Genomic DNA, 21631 nt, shown 5'->3' on the forward strand with positions numbered 1-21631 from the left:
CTTGCCCCTGCCAGAGATATCACAGAGCTCCATTTTTGATATGTCCCCTTGGTAGGTGGGCCATCTGCCTTGCCATTAGTCGACAAAATCCTCTGGGCCTTGCTGTCTGTACTGCTTTTTTCCCTGTCTGGCCTTCCTATCTGCCATGAACATGAAACCTTCTTTCCTGGTCATATCCTTCAATTAGAACAAAAGCAGAAAACCTCTTCGTTTTCTCTTTGTAACCCTATAACTTAACACAGTACTTTGCACATCATAAGCACTTAAATGCTTTTCTATTCCATTCTCTGCTGTATCACCACCCTCCAGCAGAAGTTTATCATCTGGGGTCCATGAACTTGTTTAAATATTTTGATAACTGTACTTCAATATAATCAATATAACATTACTCTAAGAAGGGGTCCATAGGCATCACCAGACTGCCAATAGGGTCGGGACACAAACAAGGTTAAGAACGTATGCCCTAGGGGCAGCTAGGTAGCACAGTGGATAGAGCACCGGCCCTGGAGTCAGGAGTACCTGAGTTCAAATCCGGCCTCAGACACTTAACACTTACTAGCTGTGTGACCCTCGGCAAGTCACTTAACCCCAATTGCCTCACTAAAAAAAAAAAAAAAAAAGAATTTATGCCCTTGAAGGAGGGAAGCTCCTTAAGACCCGGGACTATCTCAATTGATATGTTCCTCCCATCACCATGCTTGGCATATCGCAGAAATTTAATAAATTCTTTCTGACTCAATGAATGCAATTCAGTAAACATTTAAGTGCTTAACTCTGTAACAGTATGGCCATACTGTTATTACTGGATGACTCAGTAACTTTACCCTTCTGAGTTTCCAAAACTGTAAAATATTGGGGTTGGAACAGTCTATATGAAGTCAGATTTGGTTGTTATGTTGGTTATTTTTGTTGAACTGCTCCCCCCTTTCTTCATGGTTAATCTTTATTCTCTAGACAGAAGGGAGAGGGGTTACACTGGGAAGGTAAGGTAATGAAAAAACAAAAGCTGTCACTTTTTACTTTCAGAAGGTAGTTGGTGGCCGACTTCTAAGATCCTCTCCCATTCTAAGATGGTATGACTGCTAATGGTCTCAGTACTGAGGGGTCCACAAGTCTCTAATGGTCTCAAATAAGTTATGGACATAGAGAGACTGGGTGGGTCATGAGGTGAGAGAACATAAGGGATAACCAATGGCTATCCCAGGTGCTTCACTGGTATCATTGAGATGGAAGAAGAAAGGGAATAAATAGTGTCCCCAGGCCAGCTGATCCCTTGTAACAAACTTAAGGGAGGACATAGACAAGATTCATAGGCAGGCAAGGATGGGTGATCTGCATTGCTGGAGGAGGATCCCAAGTTTATAGATCCTAGAGCAATTAGAGTACTTGAGCATTAACTATATGAGATGAGTACTAAAAATGCATTAAGCTGGGAAACACAACTCTAATGAATTCAGGTTTGGTCTTCTAGACTGGAGCTTTGCTATGAAGTTGTCCCATTAAGTGCTGAGGATATCAGGAAAACCCAAGTTCATATCTAAGACACCTACCAGCTGTATGATCTGGAGCATGTTATTTAACTTCTCTCTGCCTCAGTTTCCTCAACTGTAAATGGGGATGATATTAAGACCTACCTTCCAGGGTTGTTATGAGGATCTAATGAGATATTTGTAAAGCACTTAGCAGAGTGCCTTATACATTGTGGTCACTTAATAAAGGCTTGTAGCTTTCCTTTTTCTCTTCCTTAGGGTCCATCTGATGGTATCCCCTCATTCCAAATGCTACTCTGTAGCAAACTGCTTGAACCCCTGGTCCTGGACAAATCACTTTGCTGACAAGGCACTTGCAAAACCCAGTTAATCCCTGTCCTGGCTTTGCTAGATAGAAACCAGACACATGGCTTTCCAGGGAGAGTCTGGGATGGGCCGTAACTGAGGGAATCCAGAATTTGGGGAGGAGGAGGGTGAGGGGTGAGCTCTAACCAAGGGATTTCGACTTTCTGGAAGCCATTCAAAGCTGCTGTTTGATGTTTCTGGGAGTATCATACGGTGGAAAAATCATCCAATTATGTTAGTCACTCAAGTGCCCTCTGACTTCTTGTCCTTAGCATTCCCTGCACAACGACAGTGGCTCCCAGAGTTGGCTTGCAAATGTGTTCTAAATGAGAGTTTGAAGAAATATCACTGCAGAGGATCTCAATAATTGTCACCACCAAGGGAAGTCACTCACACAGGGTAATAAAAACGTCTTAGCTGGGTTGCATGGGAAACTCCAAAGTGCTGTAGACTGTGGGGGAGGTCATTTTATATTTCATTCAAGCTGAAGAAAAACCCACGGCACAGCCAAAGTCTAACTCACCTCCCATCAGGCCTCTCTGCTTGCAGTTGTGAAAGCTTGTAGTAAATGGAGTGGGGACCCTGGGATAAGACGGTCGGTGTCTGGGGAGGGGACTAGCCCACTTTATCAGCTAGTTAGGAAGCAGCAGGCACTCTCAGGATGGGGTAACTGAGAGGAATGTGATCTGACCCTTTGTGTATCTAAATGTGTATCTGAACAAGCAGGATTAGTGGTGTTCTGACGTAGACTGACTTCTCTGCTTAGAAACCATCTATAAATCTCTCACCATTTGGAAAGTGACAGCATAACCTGATCTCCTCTAACACGCACGTGTGTGTACACACAAACACACACACACACACACACACACACACACACACACACACCATTTATAGGGGAAATAGAATTTTTCCAAATCAGACCAAAAATGAGAGAAGCCCTTGAACTAGAAAAAGGGGGAGGGGTGAAGACAGCAGAAAGAGTTGGATTTGGAGACAGAGGCCACAAGTTCAAATCTTGTTTCTGCTACTTAGCACTTGTGTGACCTTGGCAAGTCCCCTCACATCTTGAGGACTCTGTTTCCTTATCTGTAAAATGAGGAAGTTGGAAGCCTCATGGCACAGTGGAAAGGGCTCAGGACTTGGAGTCAGAGGATCTCTATTTAAATCCCAATTCTGTTCCTTTCTGGCTATATGTTGGGTATTGGACAAGCAGCTTCAGATCTCTGGGTCTGGGGACTAGATAATTTATTTTATTTTTTAAAAATTGATTGATTGATTTTTGCAGGGCAATGAGGGTTAAGTGACTTGCCCAGGGTCATACAGCTAGTAAGTGTCAAGTGTCTGAAGCCGAATTTGAACTCAGGTCCTACTGATTCCAGGGCCGGTGCTTTATCCATCGTGCCACCTAGCTGCCTGACTAGATATCTTATAAAGTTCTTTCTATCTCTAAACCCAAGATCCTGTAAGTCTAGGAAGGCAGGTTAGGGCCAGATTCTTAAGAGTCCATTGAAAGAAAGATTGTGACCACAGGAGTGATAAGATCAGAGCTATGCTCTGAGATTATTCTGATAGGGTATTAGAAGGATGATTTAAAGGACAGGAAGATCGGAGGCAAGAAGGCCAGTTAGGAGGCTATTTCAACAGTTCAATGAGATGCTATTGATTTTAGCCAGTAGCATTGGGAATAGAAGAGGCAGAGCATTGCAGAAGCAGAACATTCAGGATGTTGAGGCACATTAATGACGAGGGAAAAGTGATGGGAGGGAAAAGTGATGTTCAGTGATCATGTCCAATAGGCAGCTGAAAATACAAGATTGGTCTTTGGAGAGAGGTTAGAACTAGAGATCAGTTAATTAACAAGCATTTATTAAGTACCTACTATGTACAAGGCACTGTGCTAAGCAGTAAGGATATCAAAGCATGAAAAACAGTCTTTATCTTCAAGGAGTGCATATTCCTTTGGGGGGGGGGGGCTGGAGCAATTGGGATTAAGTGATTTGCCCAGGGTCACACAGCTAGTAAGTATCTGAGGCTAAATTTGAACTCATGTCCTCCTGACTCCAGGGCTGGCACTCTATCTTACTATTCCACCTAGCTGTCCTAAGCTTATATTCTTTTTTTTTTAATTAATAAAGTATTTTATTTTTTTCCCATTACATGTAAGGATAGTTCTCAACCTTTGTTTATACAAGCTTTACAATTTCATATTTTTCTCCCTCCCTCCCCCCTCCCCTAGATAGCAGGTAATCTGATATATATATATATATATATATATATATACACACACACACATAATAACATTAATCCTATTTCTGCATTAGTCATGTTATAAGAGAAAAAAAATCAGAGCAATGATGGAAAACCTCAAAATAGAAAAAAAACAATAGCATCAAAAACAAAAGAAATAGTATGGTTCATTTAGCATCTATACTCCGCAGTTTTTTTTTTTTCCTGGATTTGGAGATCCTCTTCCATCACGAGTTCCCTGGAACTCTTCTGTGCCATTGCATTGGTGAGAAGAATATAGTCTATCACAGTAGATCAACACTCAATGTTGATGTTACTGTGTACAATGTTCTTCTAGTTCTGCTCATCTCACTCATCATCAGCCCATGCAAGACTCTCCAGGTTTCTCTGAACTCCTCCTGCTCATCGTTTCTTATAGCACAATAGTATTCCATTGTATTCATATACCACAACTTGTCCAGCCATTCCCCAATTGATGGGCACCCCCTCAACTTCCAATTCTTTGCCACCACGTAAAGAGCAGCTATAAATATTTTTGTACATGTGGGTCCCTTTCCCCCTTCCATGATCTCTTTGGGAAAAAGACCCAAAAGTGGTATTGCTGGGTCAAAGGGTATGCACAGCTTTATCGCCCTTTGGGCATAATTCCAAATTGCTCTCCAGAATGGTTGGATCAGTTCATAGCTCCACCAACAATGGTTCCAATTTTCCCACAGCCAAGCTTATATTCTAATAGGGGAGAGAACATACAAAAAGTTGCACATACAAGATATATATGGAATAAATGAAAAGTAATCTCAGAGTAACCTCATTTCCTCATCTGTAAAATGAGCTGGAGAAGGAAATGGTAAACCACTCCAGTATCTCTCCCAAGAAAATCCCAAATGGTGTTACACAAGTAGACCCAATTGAAATGACTCAACAACAAAAATCTCAGAGGAAAGGTACTAGAAAGGAGGTGGAGGGGCAGACAAGAAAGGACACTGCAGAAGGGATTTGAGCTGAGTCTTGAGGAAGCCAAGAGGCAGACGTGATGAGGAAGAGCATGGGGGGTTGGGGGAGGGGAACAGCCAATGAAAAGGCATGGAGTCAATGAATGGAATGTCTCACATGAAGAACCAACTCAAGAAGACTAGAACCACTAGATCGTAGGGTATGGGGAGTGGAGTAAAGTGTGAAGAAGACTGGAAAGGTAGGAAGAAATCAAATTATGAATGTTTTAAAAGAAAAACATAGATTGTACATTTGATCTTGGAGATAACAGGGAGCCATTGGAGTTAGCTGGGTAGCAGTGGAGATGGTGGTGGTAGTAACATAGTTGGATCTCCACTCTAGGAAAATGCACTGGAGCAAAGAGAGACTTGAGATGCAATAGGGCTAAAGCAACTGTCCTGACAAGAGATGAGGGCCTGTCCCAGGGTAGCAGCTGTGTGAGTGGAGAAGAAGAGATTTATGTGTATGTATGTATGTGTGTGTGTGTGTGTGTGTGTGTATATATATATATATATATATACACATATATATATGTAGATGTGTGTGTGTATATATGGGAGATGTTATGAAGGTAGAAACAAGACTTGGCAACAGACTGGATATGTGAGGTGATTGAACTAGATTAGGAAATGATCTACAGAGAGACAAACAGAATAAGATGGAAAGAGCACTGCATTCCAAGTTAGTGAACCTGGGTTCAAGTGTTGGTTCTTGTACTTAAAACCAGTGCAAATTTAGGCAAATTACCTAATCTCTCTGGGCCTAAAGGTTTTAATCTGTAAAATCAAGTGATCATACTGTTCATAAGATCATAACCATAGAACTGTAAGGGACCTTAGAGACCACGGAGTCCAACCCACTTCAAGTACAGGGAAGGAAACTGAATTACAGAATGGATAAATGATTTGTCCAAGGTCACACAGGCAGCATCTGAGACAGGATTTGAACTCAGAGGTCCTCCTGACTTCAATCCCTGTGCCCGATCTACTACAATATGAATCCTGTCTTGGATGATTTCTAAGGTCTCTTTCTAGTCTTCAATCCTAAGAACTAGCTGAAAATGTAAAGAAGAGACAGAAGTGAGGAGGCCCTTCAACACTATTATTTATTTTCATCTTTTGTACATGGAATAAAATTTGTCAGGCTAGTCTACAGATGCTCTACTTTCCAAAGACATCTATGCAAGTTTTTAACTCCCACCTGCTAAGTGTAAAGACAACAGGGGGCCCAGAGCCCTGTTTGAGCTTCCCTCCCAAAGAAAGCACCCTGGGGCCATCCATTAGAAGTTGGTATCTAAGTCCTACCCTGAGGCATGTCTAGTTGAAATTCAAACTTGTCCTCTGATCTTTAATAAAATGAGAATGGAGAGAGACCAGGTCTCCTTTCTGGATTAGGTCCCCAAACAGGACCAAAACACAGAGCTTTAAAGATAAAAGCTACTTCTCCAAGCATTAGCCTCACTAGCCCATTCTTCAAATCAATGTTAATCACCTGCTAATTGCCTCTTATCACCTAGTTTCAAATTCCAAAATGTGAAGTCACTATTCACCTGTCTCAGGATCCTTATCTCCAAAAACTCATAAAAGCCACAGAAGGTAAAAATGGTCCTTTAATCTTACTCTGACAAGTTTTACGCATGAAAGCACTCTGCAAATCTTCACTTAAATAATGCGCAAAGGGTTCAACTTACTCTCCCGTCTCTCTCCCCATTGGGCAGCTAAAAATTCTGCAGGTAATTATGAGAAACTGAGTTCCTTTGTACTCCCTTTGTTTTATAAGGGGACAACAAAAACCTCCAAGCCACTGCCTGGCCCTTCCTTATGAGCTCCCACACCCAAGTAAATGGAATGAATGATCTTAGTGGTGTTAATAATACCACCAACAATACTAATAACAGCTAACATTTCTAGATCACTTAATGGTTTGCAAAATTCTTCACGTATATTATTTCACTGGCGCTTCACAACAACCCAGTGAGGCAGGGGCTAACATCATCCTCATGAATAGGTAAGGAAACCAAGCAGATAAAGAAATTCACTGTCTTCAAGTTTTACTATAAGGCTCTGTCTATCTGCTCTCTAGAAGAACATAAGCTCTTTGAGGTCAAGGAGAGTGTGGATTTCTCATTTTTGTATTTCTGTCACCTAAAACAGAGACTTGCACATAATAAATAGGCACTCAATGTTTGCTGATTTGGGGGGGGAAATAGGATTTGTATAGCTAGCATTAAAATTGCAAACCAAAGGGCAGCTAAGATAGCACAGTGAAGGGGCAGCTAGGTGGCGCAGTAGATAAAGCACTGGCCCTGGATTCAGGAGTACCTGAATTCAAATCCACCACAGACACTTGATAGCTGACTGTGTGACCTTGGGCAAGTCACTTAACCTTCATTGTCCCGCAAAAAAAAGAAAGAAAGAAAGAAAGAAAGAAAGAAAGAAAGAAAGAAAGAAAGAAAGAAGAAAACAAGTTAGAGGTACCAGTACTGAGCAGCACCAAAAAGACTTAATTAGATAGCACAGTGAATAGAGAGTACCAGCCCTGGAGTCAGAAGGACCTGAGTTCAAATGTGGCTTCAGACACTTACTAGCTATGTGATCCTAAGCAATTAACGTCACCCCAATTACCTAAAAAGAATAAGAAGAAAAAAAGGCAACCCATGCCCAGGCCATACTATAAATCTTAAACCTAAACAAAATTATGTGTACCTACACTATAGGGAAACCAAAAGAACTAAATGACATCAGGCTGTAGGTCTAGTCTCCTCATCCCCATTCCCCCCACTCCTCTTCACTCCCTCCCAAAAAATTCTGCTTGTGAATCATACCGAGAGTAGGTGGTTACCTGAGCTCTCTAAAGTCTCTTACAGGTCTAAATCTTTGATTCTATGACTGTTTAATTTGCTTAAGGATTTATGGGAAGAGGATTGGGATAGTCACAGTCCTTGTCCCTGTTAAACCAGTAGAACTAGAGGAGTCAGAATGGGAAGAAGATAAGGAGGAGGACACCAGAAAAACAGGAGGAGGGAATCAAGTCAGCTTTGGACCAGTGTTGTTTAGAAGCAGGAATTCTAAGCTGGGAGCTATGTAGCCTATGCTTGTATATCATAATTAGTAATAGACTCATTGAGCACAGTTCATTGCTGAAACCAGGAAGAAAAAGATTGTTCACACAGTTGTCTCTCAGGATAACTTATCTTAGAATCCCCTTACATTCCAGGGTCGAACATCTAGGATTTCAGAGTTCACCATGTTGCTTCAGCTCAAATGGACCAGAGGCTAAGTCCACTGAAGATGAAGTATGATAGCCTCTCAGAGCTGGAATAGGGATAATGAACCTTGCATTGAGAACCACTCATGTGTAGTAGATAGAGGTCTGAACTCAAAGTCACGAAGACCTTGGTGATATAACACAGAAGTGTCATACATGTGGTCTCTTGGCGACAAGTATTGCTCAAACCAGATTAAAATGCAACTGGGAAATATTTAGCAAAGTAAATAAAAATTCATTAAAACTAAGTCAACATATGAAGAGCAGAAATCTTTGTGTACAGATTAGTGGCCCCTATTTGTATTTGACTTTGACACCAATGGTAGAGTGCTGGGTGTGGAGGCAGGAAGACCTGAGTTCAAATCCTGCCTTTGACATTTACCAACTGTGTAACCCTGCAAATTACTTAACCTCTCCATGCCTCACTTTCCTTATTTGTAAAATGAAGGAGTTAGACTTGATGACCTCTAAGGTCCCTTAGAGCTCAGAATCTTTGATACAATGATACTTAGTCATGCCTCTTAAACACTCAACTTTCTTTTAAGACTAAGTTACCAAACAGTTACGGATCTGAACTGGTAGACTGAATTTCTATATGGATTAAATCACAGGTGTGTAAAAAATTACAATCTTGCATTGCCTCCTTCATGGGGCTATTACAACTAACTGTAGGTATCCTACAGGACTGTGCTCTGGGTCCTCTTCTCCCTTCATATTACTTCACTTGGTGATCATATCAGCTTCCACAGATTCAATTATTGTCTCTATGTTAAGGATTCTCAAATCTACTTATCTAGCCCAAACCTCTCAGCTGCCCTCCAGACTCACTCAATTTCAAAATTGCCTCTTGGACATCTTAAACTCAACATGTCTGAAAATAGAATTCATTATCTTTCTCCCAAAAACCTAACTTTTAAATTTCCCTTTTACCAGTCCCCTTTGAGAGTGTCAACATCCTCTTAGTCACTCAGGCTCACAACCTAGGTGTTATCTGCAACTCTTCACTCTCTCTTACTCCTCATATTAAATCTATTGCCAGGGTTTGTTGATTTTACCTTCAAAACATCTCTGAACCTGGAAGGACCTGCATGAACTGATAATGAGTGAGATGAGCAGAACCAGGAAAACATTTTACACAGAATCATCAACATTATGTGTTGATCAACTGTGATAGACTTGACTCTTCTCAGCAATACCATGGTCCAAGATAGTTCCAAAGGACTCATGATGGAAAATGCTCCCCAAATCCAAAAAAGAAAAAAAAAACACCCGTGGAATCTAGATGCAAATCGAACCATGCTATTTCTATTGGTTTTTGTTGTTTTTCTTTTTTGAGGTTTTTCCATTTTGCTCTGATTCTTCTTTCAAACATGACTAATACAGAAATATTTTTAATGTGATTGTACATATATAACTTATATCAGATTACTTGCTGTCTTGGGGAGGGGGGAGGAAGGGGAGGGAGGGAGAAAAATTTGAAACTAGAAATCTGATAAAAACAAATGTTGAAAACTATCTCTAGGGGCAGCTAGGTGGCACAGTGGGTAAAGCGCCAGCCCTGTATTCAGGAGGACCTGAGTTCAAATCTGGCCTCTGACACTTGACACTAGCTGTGTGATGCTGGGCAAGCCACTTAACTCTCATTGGCCCACAAAAAAAAATATTTGAACCCCCCCCCCCCCCAAATAAAGAAAAAAAAACAAAGAAAGCTATCTCTAAATGTAACTGGAAAATAATAAAATGTTTATATGGAAAAAACCCATCTCTGAATATATTCTTTTCTCTTCTCTGACAGTGCTGCCACCTTATTGCAGACCCTCATCTCTTTATGCCTAGATTGTTGTAATAATCTGTTGGTTGGTCTCTCCCCACTCCAGTCATCCTCCCCAAAGCTAACAAAATGATCTTCCTAAAATGCATATTTGACCAAGTCACCCCTCTATTTACACAATGCCAGGATAAAATAGAAAATCCTCTGGCATTCAGAGCTCTCCATAAATTGCCTCTCACTACCTTTTCAATCTACTTTTACCTTATACTACCCATCTCCTTCCCACCCTCATCCTGGCACTAGATGTAGGACAACCTTAGATCAAGGGATCAAACCTACTCTGGTACTGTCAGAATCCAAAGGCTCTCCAGAATTTACTGGAGAATACCTACCTGGTTCTCTTATAGTAAGTATACCTTCAATCACCAACCCCCTCTGTAGTCAGAAATGAAAGGCAGGAGCAGTTAGGTGGCAAAGTGGATAGAGCACTGGCCCTGGATTCAGGAGGACCTGAGTTCAGATCCAACCTCAGACACATTTGACAGTTACTAGCTGTGTGACCCTGGGCAAGTCACTTAACCCCAATTGCCTCCTCCCAAAAAAATCTCCTTTTGAGAAGTTGGAGAATATTCATGAGTATCAAAAGGGGGGCAACCAGGATGTTGAAGGGCCTCCAGTTCACATCCATATGAAGATCAATTGAAGGAACTGGAGCTATTTGGCATGGAGAAAAGAAGACTTGAGGAAGTGGGTGTGATGTGGGCTGAATTTGGGGTCAAATTGATCATGAGTCATCCCAAAAGATTTATAAGACTCAGTGACTCAGTTTCCCAAGTTTTATTGCAATACTGTGAGTGACCACAGGGAGAGAACCAAAATAGTGGAAAGGTATCTCTCAAATAGGGAAAGAAAAGAGAGTTATATTTATAGTATGGATAAATTGATTATCAGTCTCATTATAATAATCTCTACCTTTGGGAGGTACAGGGAAGGCTTATCCTAATTTGGACTTCCTGGGGTCCTAAGCCAACCCCTGAGGCAGGTACCTTTTTCAGTAGAAGTGTGTTTTGGGGGTTTACACATCATAAGGTGAATCTGTGGACAAATTTGGCCTTTTCTGTGCATGTCTCTGTTTCCCATGGTTAGTTTCACATTTTTCATTAGAATTTCTATACCCTGTCTTGTGTCTTATTGTTATATGACCTGACCCTTTAGCGTCCTGTTATGAGTACTGATCACTGTGGGTACAATAACCTAGCATCCTGACTTGTAAGTTTTCCATTAACTGGGGTCTGAAACCCTTTTGGAGCTAATATCTGAGTTAGAGCTTGGGTCTTAGGGTTTTCTATTAACCCCTTTTTGCCTCCTACATCAGGTGGACATTAAAGCTGTCTTCAGGTATTAGAAGCACTTCCATGTAGAAGGATTGGACTTTTCCTTGGCCCCAAATTGGGGAACTAGAAGAAAAGGGCAAAGTGGTTCAATGGAATGAAAAGCAGCATCATCAGAATCTCCCTTAAGTTAGATGGGCTTCTCCCAGAGGCAATGGGCTTTCCTTCCCTGCAGGCTTTTAATCAAATGCTAGATGACTATCCTGAGGAGGTACTTGTTAGACTCAGTGACCAATGACATCCCTTTAAAGACTGGGGTTCTGTGAACAATTCATTTCAATAAATGTGTGTTAAGTACTAACTGCATTCGGGATGTGGTATTAACACAAAGGATATAAACACAAAAAGGAAAGAGTACCCAAATGGGAATCAAGAGATTTGTGTCCTCACTACTTAACTTCTGGACCTTCCTCACCTGTAAAATGGAGCTTATAAATACATACCTGGTATGTTGGGAAGGCCAGAAAATAAGAACTTGGCTTAATCTATTAATTCAATTTAACAAGCTTAAATCAACTGCCTACTCTGTGTAAAGCACAGAGATGGGTGCTAGGGTTACAAAGAAGGAAGGCAATTCCTGTCCTCAAGGGGATTACATTTTTTTTTTTGGTGAGGCAATTGGGGTTAAGTGACTTGCCCAGGGTCACACAGCTAGTACGTGTTAGGTGTCTGGGGCTGGATTTGAACTCAGGTACTCCTGACTCCAGGGCCAGTGCTCTATCCACTGCGCCACCTAGCTGCCCCTGTGGGGATTACATTTAACTGAAAGGATAGAATACATACAAAAATAAGTAAAAACTAGATAATTTGAAGAGAGATACTAAGACCCTAGGGGAGAGATGACAATCAGGAATCAGCTTTTGCCTTGAAGGTAACACCTGACCTAAGCTTTGAAGGCAGCTAGATATTGCAGTGGATAGGCACTGGGCCCTGGAGTCAGGAAGATCTGAGTTCAAATCTAGCCTCAGATGGTTATTATCTGTGTGACCTTAGGCAAGTCACTTAACCTTGGTCTGCCTCATTTCCCTCAACTGTAAAATGGGGGTAATAATAGCACCCACCTCCCAGGCTTGTTATGAGGATAAAAATGAGACAATATTTATAAAGTACTTAGCACAGTACCTGGCACACCTGGCAGGCACTTAAGAAATGCTTAAGAAAGTCTCTTTTCCTTCCCTTGAAGGAAGGTAGACTGGAGATAAATGAAAGATAGATTTGGGGGGGAGAGGAGCCTCAAGTGCCACACTAAGGAATTTTTCATTTTTTCCTAAATAAAATGGGAAGCCACTGCATACTTCTGAGGAGCCCCCCCAAATACACTTTTAGCCATTTCAGTAAGCCAGGTCCCCAGTCAGTCAAAGCAGAAGGCCCTCCCACTCCCCCACTCCCCCCACCCCCCATCTATCCATCAGGACAGTGATAAGCAGTATCTGGCAGCCAGGACTAAGAGAGTCTGATAAAGCAGACAGACAGCAGGTTAAGTGGCATGGAGATCTCTGTGCACTGGGAAATTAGAGGCTCACTCACAAAGGTCATCAGTTAGCAGAGGCGAGGAGCCAGACCCATTACACTGCAGACGTCATAATGAAATGCAGGAAGAAGTGAGGTGCCCGGCACTTCCACCCACCACCACCCCTCCCCACACCCTCATCTCTGTGGAGCAGAACTGCAGAGCCAGGCTAATGAAGGTTCCAAGAAACGTCTCCCTACCCTGAGAGCCGAGCCTCTGCCACCTGGGTGAGGATTTGTAGCTGTCAATCACGCATGTCTAGGGCACAGCTGTAGAGCTGATTAATTCAGCTGTGAAGCTGGCTGGTTTCCAAGCAAATGGAGAACTTATTTGTGGATCTGGTATGAAAAGTGGGTCAGAGGACTGACCTAAAATTGACTTCCCCCATGCTCCACATGCCAGGCCTGCTACCCCAGCTCCCAGGCCCACAAACCAGGATAAGTAGTATTTGGGGATGACTACCTAAGGGCATGGGGGAGGGAAGGAAGGAGATGCACAAATGAAGGGAGGAATCTGGGAAAACACGCTGAGCTGCTTGACCCTCAGATTCCACCCTCCCTCCCCTCAAAGAATCACTAACTTTTCTTTCTTACACAAAAAAAGCAACAAAGCCCATAGCTTCTCCTTTAGCACAGTGGAGAGCAAAATGGCTGGGGGAAAGTGGGGGGGAGGATGTAGAGAATTCCTCATGAGGTCGAAAAATCACCCCTCAGAAGCATGATTACATGTGGAGTGTATGTCTGTGCATGTATTGGGGGACGGGTGGGTGCAGCTTGTCCCAAAATGAGGTGTTTGCCTTTTAAGACAGTTCCAGACATGGTCACAGAGGCATGCACCACAAATCCAAAACAAAAGGGGTCAAGCCAGATGATGCTAGACTCCCCATACACCCACTTCCACCACCTCCATCTGCCTTAACTGACCTATCGAGAGGAACACTTAAAAATACATTCTCTGGGGCAGCTAGGTGGTACAGTGGATTCAGGAGGACCTGAGTTCAAATTTGGCCTCAGACACTTGACACTTACTAGCTGTGTGACCCTGGGCAAGTCACTTAACCCTCATTGCCTCACCAAAAAACAAAAACAAACAAACAAAAAACCCCCAAACCATTCTCTACATGAATGGTGAAACTCCTCCAGAAGTCAAACCAGAGTGACCACTTTGTAATGATCCTTCAAGCCCCAGATCACATCCCACCTCGTCTCTGAAGTCTTCCTAAGTATTCAATGTATACAGCATATATAGTAGAAAGAGTAGGGTCTGGGGAGAAAGAATGAGCACTGCCTCTGGGTTTAGAGGACCTGGGTTCAAATCTTACCTTTAATATTTGCTATCTGTGTGACCTTAGAAAGGCAGCCAACAGTGGTGGATATAAGATTGGCCTTGAAGTCAGGAGGACCTGGATTCCTATTCTGCCATATTCACTACTAGATGTGTGATCCTGGACAAGTCACTTAACCTCTCTATGACTCAGTCTTCTCATCTACAAAATATGGGGCAAGGGAGGAGTGGGGGGTGGTGAGTTGAATTCACCCACCTCTTAGGACCTTTCCAATTCTGGATCTAGGATCCTTTGACCTTGTGCAAGTTAATAAACCTCCTTGGGCCTCAATTTCTTCATTTGTAAAATGAGGGAGTTGGGCTAAATGACCTCTGAGGTTCCTTCCATCTATAATTCTATATCTACGAGCAAGTGCTTTGAAAACCATAAAGTACGTTTTAATTTCTGCTTGCCCTGGCTGCTGAGACCTGTTGACTGTGACTTACCGCTTTCGAAAGCTTTCGATTTTCCCTAACCACCGAGAGCTACAATTTCCCTGACCTCCATCCTGACTGACAGCCTGGATTCTAGACCCCAGGAATTGCCCTTACCATAGAGTCCTTCACCCTATTGATCCCTGACCCAACACAGCAAAGAGGGAAGAGCAGAAGGTCTGGTTTCTACAACTACCACAATATGGAGTTATGTATTAAGAAGGGAGGAACATAGGGAAGGGAGAGAAATAAGTAAAGGAGTGTCCCATAAAAGAGGTCAACCTGTCTTCTGCAGTTTGGGGTAAATTAGTTTTGCTATCTTCTTCTCATAAATATTTACATTATAAAAGGAGCATCATGCATAATGGAATATCTAACCTAATGGTCGGTTATTAATGCAGATGGTATTTCTGGACTTATTGACTGCTGAATGATATTTCTATGTCTAGACACCGGTTTAATTCCCCCTGGCATCATTCCACAGCTGAAGCCTAGCTTCTGATTGGATTACAAATATTAAAGGATCTTTATTCATCAGATCTAACTATTTCAACTTTTCTCAGGCTTCCTGGGTATTCATAATGGACAGCTGTGAGGAAAGAGGGCAGATTTTTGAGCTCTTGAGTGCTTAGCCAGGAAGCTACATAATCTAGGAGAAAACACACAATGCAGAGAAACAAGGTATTGGTGTTCAGGTACTGACTTTCCACCATAGCTAGCTGTGTGACCTTGGTCAAGTCACTCTCCCCAAATCTATAAAATGAAGGAAATGGATTAGAGGGTCTCTAAAGTCCATTCTTGTTCTAACATTATGAACCTATGGAAATCTTCTTTGTCCTGGTTACTCACTGTATAGTTCAGACATAGTCCATGACCCAAGTCTATGATATAACTCTTTTATGGGGGGGAAGTCAAGGTAATAAGCATTATTTATATAGCACATAATATGGAACAGACAATGGGCTAAGTGCTTTACGAATATTATCTCATTTGATGAACACAATCTTATTTTCCAGAAAACTTTCTTAATCAGGAGATGACTAGACAGCCCATGAGTTGCTGAGCAGTCTCTCAGTCGCCAGTTGATCCATTAGGAATTTCCATGTGGAATGAAATTTGTTCAATGTTACCAATGCCCCTTATCTTGAGAAAGGAAAAAAGAAGCCAGAGATGGATGTCCTAATAATAATCATGTTTATCCATATATCACTTTATAATTCTCCAAAAACTTTCACATCCATGATCTCACTTGATACAATATTAAGTCATTTAATTGATGAGAAAACTGAGGCCCAGTGAGTTGGAGGTAGAACCAAGGTCTTGTGACAAGCTTTCCATCAAACCTTATTTGGTCACAAGCTGCCGTTTTCTTAGGACATGAGATTGATGAGAACGAATAATAATTTTCAGTATTTCCAAAGGGTGAAGATACTATGGGGACAGAAAAGTCCCAAAGCAACTCACCTTTCTTTGAATTCTAGAAAGACTTTGGCCAGGCTGCTCCCACCAGCCATCATCGATACATCAATGGCCCTTAGGAAGCTGTTGTGCACTTTAATTAAGTCCTACAACGAAGGAAGAGGCAGTATGTTACCACACAGACGCCATTCAGGCAGGGTTCACAATTCTTGTAAACAATCTTCTGGCCCCTTTTTGTTCCCGTTAAATGTTGTAATGTAAGAGACTCCAGTGAGATGTATCCCTGAATCACCATAAATACTAGTGTGTAATTAAGTTAGAAGGTTATACAATGATAAATGTACATAGGAGTTTTGAGCATATTAAAGTCCCTTTACTAACCCTAATGGGAGCCGTCCAATAGCATACATTAGCCTGTCATAACACACAGCAGTGAGCCCTGAGCAGCCCTGGGCACCGAAAATGAACAAGGATGGAATAGCATAAGCTGTTGTTGGCCAGTCTCTTTGGCCACTTCTTCCCTAAGCTATCATTGAAAGAGAAAAAAACTTGGAAAGCCAGTTCAGGTCCTATGCCCCACAGGGAATTCTTCTAATTCCATCATGGAGGAGGCTGTATTGGGGTAGGGCTGGAGGATCAGGAGAAATTTATCTGACTTTATAAAATGAATGTATTACTCAATTTGGTTGTAAAGTTGAGTTTGATATCTTGTCTCTGAGCTTGCCATCTGTCCTTGACAAACTTCCTCTATGAAGCTTTCCCACACATCCCTGTAAACTTGCCCACAAGGAAAAGTTTAATTGAATTGGAACAAGCATTTATTAAAGGCCTATTGTGTGCAGTGTACTGGGAATACAGAGACACAAGGCCTCAAGGTGATCTTGCCCTCCATTACTTTCCTCACAGTACTCAATCTCCATTTTTCCTTTATATTGATCTCACTCTCCTTGCATCACAGTCATTTGTATTGTTTCTCATCCCACCACTACTTATAAAGCAAACTCTCTGAGAGTTGGAACTGAGTCTGCTTTACCTTTATATCCCCCAGCATTTAGGGCCCTGCCTTGCCCACGGGATAGGGATCAGGACTAGACCTATGATGTCATTGATGCCAGGAACTCCTGGATAAGGAATCTCTTTCTACCAATGCAGGTTGGCAACTTCTCTGCAATTTATAAATCTCAGAGTTGCCAAAAATTAACTGAGGCAATGAGAGGTTAAATAACTCGCCCAGGGTCATGAAGTCATTCTGTGTCAGAGGAGAGACCTGAACCCAGGTCTTTCTAACTCCTTGTTGTTGTTTGTCCCTTGTTCTCAAAGAGGACCATGACACTGGGGTGATGTCATCACTTGCCGTGAACTAGATTTAAGTGAGGCAGGACTGTGCAAAGTTACCAACCTCACTCTCTCCTCCAGAGTCATCTGGGTCCAGTGGCAAGATATACATCAGGATGACTGGAGATGACCCTGTATGTTTGAGGCAAGTGATTTGCCCAGGGTCACATAGATAGTAAGTAAGTGTCTGAGATGAGATATGAACTTAAGTCCTCCCAACTTCAGGGTCAGTGCTCTATGCACTGTGCCACCGAGCTGCTCCTGACTCCTAAGCAACGTCTCTACCAACTATGCTATGCTGTCAGTCAGTTAACTAGCATTTATTAAATACCTACTATGTGTCAAGCACTGTGCTAAGTGCTGGGGATTAAAAAAAAAAAAAGGGCAGGGGCAGCTAGGTGGCGCAGTGGATAAAGCACCAGCCCTGGATTCAGGAGTACCTGAGTTCAAATCCGGCCTCAGACACTTAATACTTACTAGCTGTGTGACCCTGGGCAAGTCACTTAACCCTAATTGCCTCACTAAAAAAAAAAAAAAAAAAGGCAAAAATTCCTGCCCTCTAAAGCTCACAGTCTAATGGGGAGACAGCATGCAAACAACTAAGTACAAACAAGATATAGACAGGATAAATTGAAAATAATCAACAAGGGGATTGGGAAAGGCTTCTTTCAGAAGGTAGGACTTTAGCTGAGACTTGAAGGAGTAAGGGAAGCCAGGAGGGGGAAACAAAGAAGGATAATGTTCCAGGCATGGAAAACAGCTAGTGAAAATGTTTGAAGTTAGACCTAACTTTGCTCTCTATCTCTTGTTTATTCATGAATTACTTGCCAATCCATAAGTCTAATGGAATTAAAAGATGGAGTGTCATGCTGGAGAAAGAGCAGGAGGGCCAGTGTGACTGGATTCAAGAATATGTGGGGAGCGGGGGGGGGCCACCATGGTATATGAACACTGGAAAAGTCCCTTACTATGTTTATATGGTTGCCTCTCCTAGCCCCCATTTCAATGCATGCCAGAATGGTAGACTGCTGCAAGGCTCCTGCATAAGTATAAGCTGAGTTGGCAGATGGTTGTAAAGTCCATAGCAGCTTCCTATAAGACTCCTATTATGTATTTTGGTCATCTGCTCCCTGGCAGAATTCAAGGTAGGCACACTCTCCGCCCCTCCGCATCCTGACCCCAACCAGTGCACAAGATGGAGCTGCAGGCCCTGGCAACCAGGCTCTCACTTGGAGAGATAAAGCCCAGATGTTCTCACTGACCACTCTTTGCCTCCTTGAGCCAGTGAGAATGAAGGAGGGAGGGAGGCCAGAGCAGAATATCCACATGCATGGGTAAGTCAGCTGTTTGCATCCCCTGGCTACCGTAGCAAGTGCTGACTAGCTGGGCTACAAATCTGGCATATATTCGCTGAGAAATTCCACCAATGTGTGCATTTTGGGACATCATACCCAATGATTTCCCTCCTCCCTATAGTAATTATGTTCACGTGAAGCTCCACATGTGCACACCTGTAAACCACTTCCTCTAAAGGTGCAGAGTAATGTTTATCTCTGGTTACTGAGAAAGCTCCTATTAGTGACAACAAACCTTTTCATTCCTTCATACTCTCACAGCTCTGCTTTTCCAAAGAACTCAAAGTACTTTCATCAACTTTTCCCACCTTCCAATCCTACTTTTCCAAAAGCAAAATCAGTGATTTCTTCCAATGTGAGGAGCTCTAGCTAAGGAATGTTACCAATGCAGGTTGGCACCTTCATTGCCTGGTGCATCAAAAAGTTAAGTGACCTGCCAAGGGTCATAAAACCAATGCCAGAGGCAAGAGGTGAACCTCTAAGAGGCTAAGTTTCTATACCTTAAAAGATGCTGGGGGCGGCTAGGTGGCGCAGTGGATAAAGCACCGGCCCTGGATTCAGGAGTACCTGAGTTCAAATCCGGCCTCAGACACTTGACACTTACTAGCTGTGTGACCCTGGGCAAGTCACTTAACCCCCGTTGCCCTTAAAAAAAAAAAAAAAAGATGCTGTCTCTCATCATCTCCTTGAACATCACATAAGTTCTGGGTGAGGTAGGAGAGATTAGGTGTACTTGGCAGACATGGGTTTGCTATGTCCCAGTGCCTTTGGAGAAGAGAAATTGTTAGACAGGAACAATGAGTCTAGTAGCAAAACCCAGATACCACTATAAAATCATCTTTGGAATTATAGTGCCTAGTATCTGACCTAGGCATCAATATGCCAAGAGCACCAGGGACCAGTAATGCTCCAGGTCAATTTCATACGGTGAACCAATGGGTCCATAAGGTCAAAACCTTGGAAAGAGGAAGTACATGGGGCAGCTAGGTGGTGCAGTGGATAAAGCACCAGCCCTTGATTCAGGAGGACCTGAGTTCAAATCCAGACTCAGACACTTGACACTTCCTAGCTGTGTGACCCTGGGCAAGTCACTTAACCTTCATTGCCCTGCAAAAGAAAAGAAAAGAAAAGAAAAGAAAAGAAAAGAAAAGAAAAGAAAAGAAAAGAAAAGAAAAGAAAAGAAAAGAAAAGAAAAGAAAAGAAAAGAAAAGAAAAGAAAAGAGGAAGCACATCCCCTTTGAGGCTCTTACTTCCAGGTTGATAAAGATGGCAGTCATGTCCAGAGGGCTCAGCACCAGCTTCAGAGGATTCATGTAGTTCTGAAAGAGAGAAGACCACAGAACATGGGTAAGTGAATGCCATCTCAAAGGGAGAAAGGAGTCCATTTCCTTTACCTCTGCCTCTATCAGGGGGAAGGAGGGAGAGGAGAGCTGGAGCTCAAGGTCAGTTTGCATGTGAGACTCAATTTAATTCAGTTCAATGAACATTTATTCAGTTCAATGATCAATGTTAAAGGCCCTCCGCCAGACCCCCATCAACAGTTGAATTCCCTGAAGGCAGGTATTGTGTTTTGCTGCAACACATGCCATCAATCTCTCAATAAACAAGTACTTATGAAGTGCCTACTATGTGCCAGGCACTGTGGCTTTCAATACAAAGAATGGGAAAAAAATACCCAGATAACGACACTCCACACATAAGTATGTGAACATAATAACAAAAGACAACCATTAGCTTTAAAAATTTAAATATGTATTTATACATATAAATTAGATATTAGATATATATCAGAAAGACATGGATAGGCCTGCACAAAATGATGAAGAGCAAAATGAGCAGAACCAAGAGAATGTTGTATACAGTAATAGCAATGTTGTTTTAAGAACAACTTTGAGCAAATAAGTCATTTTGACTATTAGAAATACCCAAATTAACTACGAAGGGCATATGAAGGAAGACTCCATCTACATCACAAAAAAGAACTAATAGAAGGATGTGTACAATGATTTTTACATATATACACATTTGTGCCTTAATGGGAGCCATCTCTGGGGGGTTGGGGGGGGAGGAAAAAAGGGGGAAAAGAAATTTACATGATAAATTTATTATATATTTAAAAGAAATAACAAGTTGTATATAATAGATTTGTAGTTTCATGTATAATCTTTTTAAAAAATTATACTATGTTATGGAAATGCTTATTTTATTCCATAAAGTAGAAATAAAATAAATAAACATATTTTAAATGGAGGAGCTGGGTGGCATAGTGGATAGAGCACTGGCCCTAGGAATCAGGAGGACCTGAATTCAAATCCGGCCTCAGACACATAACACTTACTAGCCATGTGACCTTGGGCAAGTCACTTGACCTGGATTGCCTTGCCAAAAAAAAAAAAACAAAACAAACAAACAAAAAACATGTGATAGGAACAATGGAAAAATTTTAAGTGCTCTATGACAATTTGAGAAGGGAAAGCTGGCTTTTGGGTTGTGGGAGAAAATAACACTTGAGCTGAGGCTCCACAGACAGCCAAGATCAGAAAGTTGAATGTTCTAAGAACAGAGAATGGTATCACTCCTCAGGATTCATGTGATACTCCCTAGCTATTCCTCTTGGGAATATGGGAGTTTAGTGCTGGGAAGAACTTTACAGTAAAAACTTCACCAACATCACAAAGCTAGTAGGTAGAACTACAGATTTTAAACTGATATACTCTGACACCAAATCCAGAACTCTTTCTATTAGC

At 42.0% G+C, this 21631-nt stretch overlaps 1 protein-coding gene across 7 annotated transcripts in view; it reads right to left on the reverse strand.

Moving 5' to 3' along the window:
* VAV2 (vav guanine nucleotide exchange factor 2) overlaps window positions 1-21631 on the reverse strand; it is a 453394-nt gene that overhangs the window by 68548 nt on the left and 363215 nt on the right. For all 7 annotated transcript variants that reach the window (XM_043987096.1, XM_043987093.1, XM_043987091.1 and 4 more), the window contains 2 exons: window positions 20135-20203; window positions 16240-16340 (listed from right to left, as the gene is read on the reverse strand). In XM_043987096.1, the coding sequence (XP_043843031.1) occupies window positions 16240-16340; window positions 20135-20203 (170 nt within the window). The remainder of the gene's footprint in view (window positions 1-16239; window positions 16341-20134; window positions 20204-21631) is intronic.

The sequence above is a fragment of the Dromiciops gliroides genome, chromosome 2 (assembly GCF_019393635.1).
Source record: "Dromiciops gliroides isolate mDroGli1 chromosome 2, mDroGli1.pri, whole genome shotgun sequence".
Taxonomy (NCBI): Eukaryota; Metazoa; Chordata; class Mammalia; order Microbiotheria; family Microbiotheriidae; genus Dromiciops; species Dromiciops gliroides.